This window comes from Onychomys torridus, chromosome 14 (genome assembly GCF_903995425.1).
Source record: "Onychomys torridus chromosome 14, mOncTor1.1, whole genome shotgun sequence".
In the NCBI taxonomy this organism is placed as follows: Eukaryota; Metazoa; Chordata; class Mammalia; order Rodentia; family Cricetidae; genus Onychomys; species Onychomys torridus.
Genome location: NC_050456.1, coordinates 80,043,880 through 80,056,542, shown reverse-complemented (window position 1 = coordinate 80,056,542; position 12,663 = coordinate 80,043,880). Strand labels below are relative to the sequence as shown.

At 51.1% G+C, this 12,663-nt stretch overlaps 1 protein-coding gene across 1 annotated transcript; it reads right to left on the bottom strand.

The window, feature by feature from the left end:
* Positions 1–5,331: 5,331 nt before the first annotated feature.
* On the bottom strand, positions 5,332–9,905 carry Siva1 (SIVA1 apoptosis inducing factor). Its single transcript, XM_036206131.1, has 4 exons — positions 9,661–9,905; positions 7,550–7,744; positions 6,563–6,719; positions 5,332–5,502 (listed from the first exon to the last, which is right to left on the bottom strand). Exons 1-4 carry the CDS (start codon positions 9,776–9,778, stop codon positions 5,445–5,447), a joined length of 528 nt encoding a protein of 175 aa, XP_036062024.1. The 5' UTR covers positions 9,779–9,905; the 3' UTR covers positions 5,332–5,444.
* Positions 9,906–12,663: the final 2,758 nt, after the last annotated feature.

The following is a 12,663-nucleotide window of genomic DNA, read 5'->3' as shown; positions in this document are numbered from 1 at the left end:
CAGCAAGACACTGCTGGACAAGTGGGGTCCTGACTGTTTTTGAGTCTCCTCTCCTCTTGACCCTCCCCAAAGGATGGTATCTAAGCCACTGGCCAGCCCCAGCTGCTGTGTCTGGGCAGAGCAGCAAGCCGGACCCGAATCCCAGGAAGGATAACAACACGCTGGGAATACAGTTCAAAAAGAGCTTGGGAGGCCCTGGCTGAGGTCACATCTGTGACTGAACAGAACTGGGGGCCATTCTGGGTTTGCATGGACATGACAGGAGTCCAAGCAGCCTCCCAAGATATCCTGGATATGCTGTTGGTGCCACCTGGTGGCTACTGGTGGAACTGCAGCAAGAGATGGGTAACTGCCCAGTAAAACATTTCGAGGCCTTTCTAGGTACTGGGTTCCCTGCAGGTATGGAGGACTACACATGTACAGAGCCCAGTGGCTGGTGGCCTCACTGGGATGTTGTCTGATGCTTGCAAACATAGGACTTGGTGATTGTCTTGACCTCTGGAAGATGAGAATATGTACTTGTAGAGCAGCCTAAGTTTACTATAGGTGACCACAGCCATACCAGTGGTGGCTTCTAGAGCCTTTCTGGGGGTGTATACAGCACTGCACACTATACTCTGAAGTTACTAAGGAACTATAGAAAACAGGCACGAGATCCAAGCGGTGGTGCACACCCTTAGTCCAGCACTCAGGTGCTGGAGCTAGGTAGATCTCTTGAGTTCAAGCCCAGCTAGGTGTACATGGCAAGACCCTGTCAGAGACGGGGAGGGAGAGCAAGCACATGGTAAATAGTGTTCTTTGTGACCCTCACTTAGAGCAAAATCTCATTATCTAGATAAAGTGGCTGAAATGTAGACACACAGCTAAAGCCAGGGTTGGGCCAATGTCACAGGCTGTTCTTGCCATGAGACCCCCTCGGGGATGTCTCTAGCATGGAGGAAGGGGTCTAGAAGTCACAGGCATTTAACAGCTTTGTATGCCACCATACAAAGGAGGGTAAAGCTCTTGGAGTGAATAGTGATGGTCAACTGAGCATACTGTTACTTATATAGCTGCCCGACAGAATCACTGTAGGCAAGAATCGGGCATCTAGGGGATGCTCTTGGGAAATGTGGTGCCCTCATCAAAGGCAGACTCAGCCTAGCCTATAACAACCAGATCATATGAGCAGCTAGACCTGCAGCCATGGAAGGGTCTGAAAAGCTTAAATGAGTTACCTAAAATACTCTACAATTTGTAGAAAGTTGATTGTGTTTGCCAAGGTGGGCACCAGTGGGACTGAAGAGTAATCACTTAATGGTTATAGTTTCCATTTAGGGAAATGGCCTACTAAAGCCAGGAAAGGAGGAAGGAAAGTTTACTGTTTATCTTATGGGGGCTGGGTTCCAAGACCTTTTGGATTGTATTCTGGGACAGTGGTTGATTGAGTACTTGTATTGTGGCACTCGTGTTCTGGGATAATGGTTGAGTACTTGTATTGTGTCAGTCTTTTGAGTTGTGTTCTGGGATATGGTTAAGTACTCGTACGACACTATTCCTAGGGAGATGCGAGCAAATGTCTATTCACCTTGACTAGGGAACCCATGACAGAGCAAAACACAGATACTGCCAAAGACCAACCTGGTTAACCAATGAGTTTTACAGAGGTGGCATACAAGAATATATGAAGGGTTGTTTACAGGAACAGAAGTGACTCAGAAGACAGCTCATCATGACAGCTCACAAATACACTGCACAAACTATAGGCAGCTGAACAGGCTGGAGAGTGAGCCTCCTTGACAATAAATAGCTCAGGGGGACTTTGCTTGTTCCAGGCAGTTATGCCGCTCTGAGAATGCTTGGAAGGGATAGGCCTAGTGAATCTGGTTAGTTTCAGGGACTTCCTGAAGCCCTTGAATTTACTTGCTGAGCTTAAGGAGCTTCCCTGCAGGTGGAGTATTTCACCACATCCCACTCCCAACATCCTGTCTTAAAGAGCTTCCCTCCAAGGTAGGAAAGTCAAATCCTGTAGGAAGCTGCTGCACATCAGTACTGATGACAACAGTACTGTCAGGCATTGCTTTCACCCCAGGAAGAGGCCGGGCAGTTTGTGCTAGGTGAGGGGAGGCCTGCCCACGGAGTCTGAAGACCCTGCTGAGCATCCTGCCCATATCCTTTCTTTGTTGGAAATGTGGACTGCTGTTTGTCCTCTCTCAGGCTTTAAAACACACTAACATGGGCTGGAGAGATGGCTCAGAGGTTAAGAGCACTGGCTCTTCTTCCAGAGGTCCTGAGTTCAATTCCCAGCACCCACATGGTGGCTCATAAACATCTGTAATGAGATCTGGCGCCCTCTTCTGGCCTTCAGGGATACATGAAAACGGAACACTGTATACATAATAAATAAATAAATCTTAAAAAAAATTAAACTGGGCAGCAGTGATGCACGCCTTTAATTCCAGCACTTGGGAGGTAGAGCCAGTTGGATCTCTGAGTTCGAGGCCAGCCTGGTCTACATCACAAGATCCAGGACAGGCACCAAAACTACACAAAGAAACCCTATCTTGAAAAAAACGACAAAACAAAAAAAAAAAAAATTAACACTTTCAAGGGTGCTCTGCTCCAGTGTGCAGAACATGCTGGCAATCTGGTGTGCAAACTCTGGCCTCCCTAACTCCAGGCCCCCAAATCTCAATCCTTTTCATAGGTTCTTTGAGTCCCCTCCCATACCACAGCTGCGTGCTCTGCAGGCAGAAGCTAACACTCACCTCATTCCCTTCTTTGGGGTTACTATCTGGCACCGGGTGCTGTCTAATGTCTTAGTACTTTGTTCTTTTTGGAGTGCTCTCTTGGTAAAATGCCTGCCATGCTAACATGGCCTGAGTTTTAATTCCCAGAATATACATTTAAAAAAGCTAGACACGGTGGTGGCATTTGAGTGTAATCTTAATGCTGGGGAGACTGAGGCAGCTCCCTGAAGCTTGCTGGCCAGATAGCCTAGCCTAATCAGTGAACTCCAGGCCAAATGAGAGGTCCCACCAACAAAAACCAAACCAAGTAAAACCAAAACAACACAAAGTAGATTGCTGACTCCATATATGCAAACTCATGCATGCACCCACACTAACACACTCAAATACACTCCCTAAACAAACCATTTTTAAGTCCCCGCTACCTCATGGCTGGATGCTGAGCAGATACAAGTCTGTGACATGTAGGGTGCCATTCCAAGCCAAGTCACAACTCTTGGGAACCTACACAGCAGCTGAAGGGTTAACAAATCATATTCTGAATGGTGCAATCAAAAGTCCAACAGGGCTGTGCATTAAGGTGCTAGGATGCTTCTGAGCCCAACCTGGGAAGACATACACGAACCATATGGACACCCAGAGGAAGAGCCTCCAGCCATGGAAGTGAGGGGAGCTAAGGGGGAGCAGGCAAAGCATGGACTGAACCCTAGGGGGGCAGGAGCAGAAGTCAAGTCTCTGGTGTTTTAGGGCCAGCCAGCTGCTTATGAGGACAGCCCGAAGGTGGGGGCTGTGCAATGACCCTAGCTGGTGAGCTAGGTGGACTAGCTACAGTGGAGGTCTGTGCAAAGAAAGCATAGCTGAGCAGGCTGGAGGACAGCACGGAGAGCCCACAGGCCTGCCAGAAAGCTAGGCCAGGGTGAAGCAGCATCAGAAGCCACGGGAGTGAGGGTGTGGTGTGTGGATAGGGTTTGCTTTGGTTCCTGTGGGTGCCCTGCAAGCCCCTGCAGCCAGCTCCTTTCTGACACTTGCAGACAAGTGTTATGGCTTCAGCACTTAAGACAGTTTCAGAATGTTTAAGATCCAGAAGACTGCCAGGCATAATGGTACATGTAGTGGGTAGCCATCCCAGCATTGGCCTGGAAGCTCCAACCCCCATTGAGGCTTTGGTAATGATCACGCCCACAAGGCAGGGCAGAGGAGGGAGCGGAAGACCGAGGATCAAGAGGAGGTCGCTCTCTTGGTGCCGGGACGCTGGACACTGGAGGTAGATCAAGCAGAGTTCTCCAGAGAACACCGCCAGACTGCGCTATACCTTTGCCAGACCCTGCAACCTACCCCTTCATTTGTAAGTTAGCCCACAAAATAAACCTCCCTTTTAACTACGTGGAGTGGCCTTAATAATTTCACCAATAGGTACACACCTTTAATCCCAGCACTCAGGAGGCAGAAGATGATCTCTGTTGAGGCAGAGGCCAGCCTGGTCTACATAGTTCAAGGATAGCCAGAGCTATAGTGAGCCCTTGCTGCAAATACATACTCCAGGAAGTATCCCAGATCCCATCCTCAGAGCTTCACTGGCTGCCCTTTCTGGCTGCTGTTCCTCCCCAGCACTGCTACCGGAGCGTAACTGCAACCCTAGGCCCAGATGGGCCCACCTCCAGGTCACTGTCTACAGACAAGCAGCTTTCAGCACCACTTAACCCTCAAAACTAGCCAGGGCCCATTCTCCATGGCAGTGAGGGCTCTCCCCAGCCAGGGTAGGCCTTTCTCCACCTGCAGCCTCCAGCTTACAGACAGGCTATGGGCCAAGTGTCCAATCATACCAGGAAGCTTGAACCAACCTCATCTAGGGCACACCTCACTGATGTGTATGGGGACCAGCAGCCATTGCTGTTCTTACAGCGCAGGGCAAGCTCCGCACTGTCTGCCCACCCACCGGCCAAGCACTTCTAAGTAGCAGATCTAGGTGGCTGCAGTGACTGGCTTACCACTACCTTCCAGGCCATCTTACCTCCCGTGAATTCCTTCCAAAGCCCTGTATAAGCTACAACTCTGGCCAGGCAGTGGTGGCGCACGCCTTTGATCCTGGCACTCGGGAGGCAGAGGCAGGCAGATCTCTGTGAATTTGAGGTCAGCCTGGTCTACATAGTAAGTTCCAGGACAGCCAGGGCTAGCTACACAGAGAAACCCTGTCTCAACAAAACAAAACAAAAAACACCTTTGAAGATGTGGTGAGGACTGTCATACCCTAGCATCAACAGGACACTTCACGGGGTCAAACCTCCCAGAGGGCAAGGGCTCATCAATCACCTGGGGTCTGGCTATGTAGGTATTGAAAAAGGCTGGCCATTCAGTGTGAGAGGTGGCCAACCACACAGGTGACCACTCAGCAGCCAGACTCCTGAGACCCAGCTGCCTCCCTCTCTTGCAGCTGAGTGAGGACAGGAAAGCATTCTCTGGGCCTGGCTTGCCTCCAGGTGGGGGGCAATGAGCAGGGGTCTCATCGTACCAAGGTGACTGAGGCACGTGCTGCTGGGAAAGCTTGCCCTTGAAGCTGTCACTGCTGCCGTCAGCATGGCTGACAGATGAACGGGAGACCTTGTGCAAATATAAAGAGGTTTATTCACGTGTTACCGGGGTACAAAACATAATGTATAAAAAAGCCACCTCCTCTCTCTTCAGTGTGAGCATCTCGTGCCATCCATGGCCACCACGTCAGGCTTCAAACATAGCACAGTTGGTGCAAAGCGTCTTCTCACCATCGTCGTCATAGCTACAGTTGTCAAGAGAGAGAGAGAGAAAAGCCGCCTAAGAGGCCGGTTGCATCTTCTACCTACTGAAGCCCTTAATCTCAGGACACCCCAGCATGTGAACTTGTTGTAAGACAGACTCAGATGACAGAAGCCTTTCAGGGACAGTTGGGGGATGCCATTTTCTCTGGGAGGAGGTCTAGCATGCAAACATCCTGTGGGCCTCACATCTGGGCTCCAGTCCTTTCTAGTTTACAAGGTATGTGAGCAGGTGTCATGAGACATACACAGATGTGACATGAAGGCACAGCAGCAAGATGACCACTGGCAGGAACACTGAGGACTTAGCGTCATCAGAGGCTGGGAGGCAGCCTGGCAGATTCTCCTTTCCAGCCTCTGCATGAGCAGCCCTGCGGGCACCAAAGACTTTCCCCCAGAGCACCCCTGCACAGCACTCCTGATCCCTCCACACCACTGCGGAGTGCCCTGGCGGCACGGGTTTGCCCTGTGCTGTGTGGTTTTCCATCTGACCCATTAGTTCTAGAAGTGTCGGGTCTGAGCTTGTCTGGATTCCATATACCTTGGGTGGAACGTGTCCTTACGGGGTGGGGCAGGGGGCGGGGCCCTGCAGTACCACCCACTCATCAAGCACTTGCAAATACACAGCCGACCCAGATGGCTGCAGGGAATGGATGAGTACCCCTTTCCAGACTGCCACAGAGACCACTGTTAACCAGGAAACACACATGGCAGGCCTGACCTGCATGTGTGTCCACTGGCACGTGTGAGGCAATCCTCAAATGACAAGCACACTGGACAGAAACTGAAGCTAGGGAACAGTGTAGACTACTGGAGTTCTAATAAGGACTCAGAAGACCAGGCCCAGGCAGCTGTTTTAAGTAGACCACAGACACTTGGGAAACACAGATTTCTTTCAAAAGGATCACTGAGTCTTGAGAAGAGCTGGGCAAAGCATTGATCACCAAGTCCTGTCCTGTAACATGATGGCAAATGGTGCCTACAGAGTACCCACCCTGGGAGACAGACCATGCCTTCTGCAGCCCCACAGATCAAAGCACTCACTCTGCAAGGCCGCACAGCATACAGGCCAAGGCACCACAGCCCCAGCAGGTGTAAATACATTGTCCACACAGGGCCCGGTCGCACTGGCTACAGACCGCCTTCCCATCCACAGATCTCACGCAGGATGAACAAGCGATGGGTGCTGTCCCAGGCAGGCCTATGAGGAAAAAAACATCCAGGTTGTCAGGGCTGGAAATATACTGAAAGAGGGCAGTACGCGCCTACCTTCCCCAGCAACTGAGTTCTTCTGAGACCTAGCAGCCACTGGGGCACTAAAGAGTCACCATGATACATTCCCAGGACTGGTCACAGAACTCCAGGACAGATGAGCTGCCTATTCCTGTATGGAAGGCTTCACTCTCCCCTGGAGTTCTCTTTCAGAACTCTGTGTCTTTGTCTCTTTCACTAGTTAGCCAAGAGATTTCTGGGCTGCCTCTGGGACCAACCAGATTCAGGGCTGAAGCAGAGGTCCGTCTGTTTTCACCAGTTATGTGAGCATCTCTCAACAGGCAATGGACCAGCATGTTCCTACTTCAGATGGGATAGCAGGAGAGCCCTGTTCCTCTTCTGATACAACAGTTAGAAGTTGTTGACTTCACTCCTGGATGTCTGTGAGGGGCAGACTTTCCAACAGCAGGAAGCTTCCGAACCTTCTGCCATTTGCTCAACTTAACCAGGATCAGAGTCAGTGGTTCTCAACCATCCCAATGCTGTGACCCTTTAATACAGTTCCTCCTGTTGTGGTGACCCCCAACCATACAATTATTTTTGTTATTACCTCATAACTGTCATTTTGCTACTGTTATGAATTGTAACATAAATATTTTTGGATAAAGACTTGCTAATGCGTTGTGACCCTCGGGTTGAGAACCACTGCTCTAAGTGGACCCTGCTTGCCCAGGGAGTCAAAGCCCCTGAAGAGAACATCTGCCAAGGTCTTTCCTAGGTGCAGTAGCCAGTAAGTACCACTGGCAGCCAGCCACTCACCAGCTTCCGAGGCCTGAGCTTGGCCCCGTGTCAGTCGGCCATCAGGTCCAATCACCATCTGTCCCCTTGCAGCTTGAGGGGCCCCCACCAGGCCAGGCTTCAGTGACTCCGGCAAGTCAATGATGGAACAGCCTTCGCCCCATATGTGATCTCTGTAGGCCTGGGCCCCTTGGAAAAGGAGCTGCTTGGTTCTTTCTGGGGAAGAAGATCCTTCCTAAAGACAACACTGTCGACTGCAAAACCCTTGCACAGCCATCCTATGACCCTATAAGGCACAGCGTCCCTCCTGGTGCCTGTTCCCGAAGTCGTGACACTGCCGGGGCCTCCTTGCCTCCAAGCTGATGTGCTCCCCATTTCCCTTCTCTGGCTCCACTGCAGCCTGCAGCCCAACCCCCACACCACGCTGTGCTCAACACTGGTACCCCTTCCACTGGCCTATTTCAGCAGCCACGGCTCATCTTTCTTCACAGGGTTTGTGTCTTCCTCTGCATCCTCCTGTACGCTTGTCTTATCGTGCCAGAGAAAGCTCTGGCCCTGAAGCATTCATTCTCAAAAGCAAGTGCCCAAAGGAGGCAGGACACAGACACAGGTTCAAAACAGCACCTACAATCATTGTCAGGCCGGGGAACAACTGTTCTGACTACAGCAACCTCCCGACAAAGGTCTCCCAGAACCTTCCAGGCCCTCCTACCCACCATCCCAGGGTAAGAGGATGCTCACACTTTTAACAGTGGCTTTCTGTTAGGATACAGGCCCAGGGAACCTCCGGGTGAAACACTGTGCTAGTTCCAGAAATGCTCACATATGGCCAGGGGAGACCTGCAGACCCAGGGGCGTCTCTGAAAGAGGCAGCAGCAGTAAGCAAAAATTCAGCGTGGCTGTTATCAGCCTAGCTACACTCAGTGCTACCTCCCATTTTAAGACAGGGAGTGGATGTGGGGGCACATCCCAGCATTCAGGAGGCTGAGGTGGTAGGATTGTTAAACTTCAAGGTCAGCCTAAGATACATTGCGAAACCCTGTTTGAAAAAAAGGGAAATGTTAAGAGTAATCTTTGTCCTCAAGGACTCTCGGCTCAACAAAGAGTCCAGAGTGTGGGCTGAGGCTTGGTACTCATCCTTCAGGCCTCAAATTGTGTCCTGTATTACTACTATAAAACACCCCAGAACCCAGTACCCCTCCCTGACCTGGCTGGCTCGGACTGGCCCTGTCCAGTGCTCCAGGATGTAAGTGCTTAAAAAGGTAGAGCCAGGCTGTTAGGCTCCAATTATACTTAGGTCTTCTTTTTAACTGCATGCTTACATGAAAAAAAAAAAAAACTATTTGACTTATTTATTGGGAGTGTGGCGTCGGAAGACATCTTTGAGGAGTTGATTCTCTCCTACTGTGTGTTCTTGGGGTCTGACTCAGGGTCAGGCTTGCAGAGAATGCATTTTAACAGGCTGAGCCGTCTGCTGGTCCCTGTTTACATTTTGTTATTTCTGTTTTAAGACATCTTACCATGTAGCCCGCGCTGGCCTCGAACTCAAGAGATCTGCCTGCTTTTGCCTCTGGAGTGCTGGCATCAAAAGCGAATGCCACGACTTTTTTTTTTTTTTGCGGGCACAACGCCTTGCTGTTCAGTTCTCACACTTCACTTATCACCCCGCCCCCTAGGTCTCACCACTTGAGTTTGCATTCCAGAAGGCAGAAAGGGAAAAGGCCAATCAGCTACACATTTGGGACTGAATAGGGAGTTTGTAATTCTGAAGCCTGGGCTTGACAGCGCATTCCACAGGCACAGCGGCACCACTCAAAACTACAGGAATAAACTTTGCGCTAAGCAAGGTAAATCGCGTTGCATCTGCTCCAGAAGAGTCATCACTGCAAAGCAATGTTCAACAGCCTAAATCCGCTAGAAAGTCCACTGGAGAGGGCCTAGGGCAGCGCACGCCTTCACGCCCATCCCCGGCCCAGTCCCTCCGCGTGTCCAGCACCAGGCTGGACCACTCGGCAATACTCGGCTTCGACTCGGATTTCCCCGGGGGCGGCCTGAAGCCGCTGGGTTCGCGGCGGCGCGCTGGCCAGTTGGGGTATCCCGCTGCCCGCCCTATCATGGAACCCCGAACTCACCGAAGACCTCGCGCGAGTAGCGCTCGGCGAACACACCGCGGCTCAGCTCTCTCGGGCCCACATGGACCTTGAGCTGCAGCGGGGAAGCATCAGCGAACGGATAGTTCCGCTTGGGCATGGCAGCGGGTACCAAACACAGAACACAGCTGCGCACAGGGCGCTGAACACACGTCACAGCGCGCTGACCCCGCCGGCGAGGGCGGGGTGGATGAGGGCCCGGTGCCGGATAGGCCGGGGAAAAGGCGGGGGGCTGGGCTCAAGGGCGCGGGATAGGCCGAGGCAGGCAGTGGGTGGAACTCAGGGGCGCGGGAAAGACCAAAGGGGCTGGCACGGGGGGCGGGGTCTGCGCATGGCATGGCGCAGGATAGGACGAGGATTGGTGGTAGGCGGGGATAGTGCATGACACGGCTCGGGATAGGCCGAGAGTTAAGAGGCGGGGCTCTGGAGGGTGTGGCGCGGGAGGCAACAGCAGGGGTGGACCTGATGTGTGGCGGGGATCTGCGTAAAACCCGCGCGAAGTTGGGGATAGGGCTCAGCGCGCGAAAAGCAGAATGTCTCTGTTGTCGATAAGCCACCGTGATGGGTGACATTACTGGGTTACGAGTCACAAGCAGTAGGGTGGCGTTCTTTGTCCGCCTTTCCCTTCCTGGTGGATCCCGGCACCATCTTCCCCTGCGAGTTCCTCCTGCGTTCCTTGGGTGAGGGTTTACAGCGTCACCCGCGGGTTCGCTGGTCAGAGCGGATTTAAAACTGCCTTGGGGTCTTCTAACATGGTGAACACAGACAGGCGAGCAGCGATGCTGAGGACCTTGTATTTCCACACACAATGAACGTAAGAACTACTTGCTGAGGTGCATTAAGTTTTGCGGGAGACTGGGCACTTGCTCAGCAGGCGTTTGTTCTCCAGATTTTGGAGACTGGAAGTCTCAGATCAAGGTGCTGGGTTCTCTGCAGGCCTCTTATCTCCTCGATCTGCAGATGGAAACTTTTGTGTCCTTATTGGATGGATGTCAGTGTCCTCATCTCATAAAAAACACCAAGTACTTTGAATTAGGTCCACCATAAGGACCCCATTTTAACTCGTTAAGACTCTATCCAGGGGCCAGGTGTGTTTGTTGTTCATACCTTTAATCCCAGCACTCTGGAGGCAGAGGCAGGCTGATCTGAGTTCGAGGCCAGTCCAAACTGTAGAGAGACCCTGTCTCAAAACACCAAACACAAAACAAACAAAAGACTGTGTCCAGATAGTCACATTCTGAGGTCATGGGAGTTAGGACTTCAACATGAATAGGGGGCACAATTCTACACAGAACAAGTGCCAAGTAAGTGTGCAGGGTGGGCCCTGATGACAAACACCTGTTAGAAGTGACTACTAACGTCTGTGCTTCCTTTCCCTGTGGTTGGTCTTCCCTGTTGTAGAACTCTAAGGAATGAAGTCCACCTCTATGTGGAGACATGTACTTGTCTCCTACTGTAAGGCTTAAATCCAGTGGGACAGACAGGGCAGAGACCTGGCTAGGAAACCGTACTAGGAAGGCTGTTCACATTAAGATAATGTGCCCCCCCCCCCCCCCCCCCCGCTTCCCACTTCCTAATGCAGTCCTTGTAAGCTGACATGGGGTTCCACTATGTCTGACTGCCATTCCTAGTTAGAAAGGTATAATTATTCCTTAGCTTCTTCTGTTTCCTTCAGACGGGGGCCAGAGCCTGAATATGCGTTTAAGATTTCTAACCCTGGGCTTTCTTGCTCTTTTTCTAAAGCTCCCACTAAATGGCATCAGAATCTCACGCAGGGAGATTCATTCTGTGTACCATTGCGTCTGGCTGCTCTCTCACAGTTCTCAGTTTGCTCCCTCGAGTTCACATCTGTTGGCAGCTGGTTCCTTTTGATACTGGGTGTTAGACACCAGGGCCATTGGCAAGCTCTGGCTATGGTGAATTTAGTTTCTGTGCACAACCTTGGATCAGGCCTTTTCTGGCATATATGTTCATTCAGTGTTGGTTGCTACTTGAGAGTGGGGCTTCACGTTCTGTACGCCTGTGAATGTGTTAGAGGGAGGGGGGCATATGCTTATCTTCTAAGCAAACTGGCAGCTTTCCAAAGTGTTAGGGATTGGGTCTTTTTATTCAGGAATGTTCTTGTGATTTTCCTCCCGCTGGATCCTCAGGGAGCTCTGGAAAAAGGCCTTAATCTCTAACCCCACCTGATAGGCTCAGGGAAGTTTAGTGTGAGCCTTTCCTGGGTGGTCTGGTATGAATTCACCAAGTCTCTCCTCAGAGGCTTGGTCCCCAGATGACAGCATGATCGAGGGTGATTGGATCATAATGACACAACATCAGTGGTTTCATCCATCAGTGAGTTCATGGCCAAATAGGCCTTTGGGTGAGATTTGGTTGGAAGAAGTACCCCACTGCAAGTGTCTTCAAGGGTGCATGGTATCCCTGTCCCCACCCTGTCTCTCTACTTCCTTCCTGATGAAATGCCTTTCCACCATGATGCTTCTGCTTCACCATAGACCTATAGTCATGGAGCTAGTCTGGCCATGGACTAAAGTCTCTGAAACTGTGACCCAAAATAAATCCTTTTAGGTTTTTTTTTTCCTAGTTATTTTATTGTAGAGGTGAAAACACAATAAGAGATGTCCTTAGACTGTGATAGCCTAATGTACCCCAAACTCTGGCACATTATTCAAGGTGGCTCCTTGGCATCCCAGTGAGCACAGGGCAGAAGCAGTGCTAGTTAAGATCTGTCTGCTAGCCAGGCAGTGGTGGCACACACCTTTAATCCCAGCACTCGGGAGGCAGAGGCAGGCGGATCTCTGTGAGTTTAAGGCCCGCCTGGGCTGCAAAGTGATTTCCAGGAAAGGCGCAAAGCTACACAGAGAAACCCTGTCTCGAAAAACAAAAACAAAAAACAAAACAAACAAAAAACAAAAGACCTGTCTGCTTCAGTCTGGAGAAGTTCCCAGGGACCGTGACCAAGTGTGTCTGGCTAGAATGACA

Excerpts from the sequence above, each read along its gene's own strand:
- Siva1 (XM_036206131.1), bottom strand. The coding sequence starts at position 9,778 with ATGCCCAAGCGGAACTATCCGTTCGCTGATGCTTCCCCGCTGCAGCTC. Across the intron at positions 7,745-9,660 it reads CTACTCGCGCGAGGTCTTCG|AAAGAACCAAGCAGCTCCTT; the intron begins GTGAGTTCGGGG and ends CTTCTTCCCCAG. Across the intron at positions 5,503-6,562 it reads ATGCTGTGCGGCCTTGCAGA|CTATGACGACGATGGTGAGA; the intron begins GTGAGTGCTTTG and ends TGACAACTGTAG.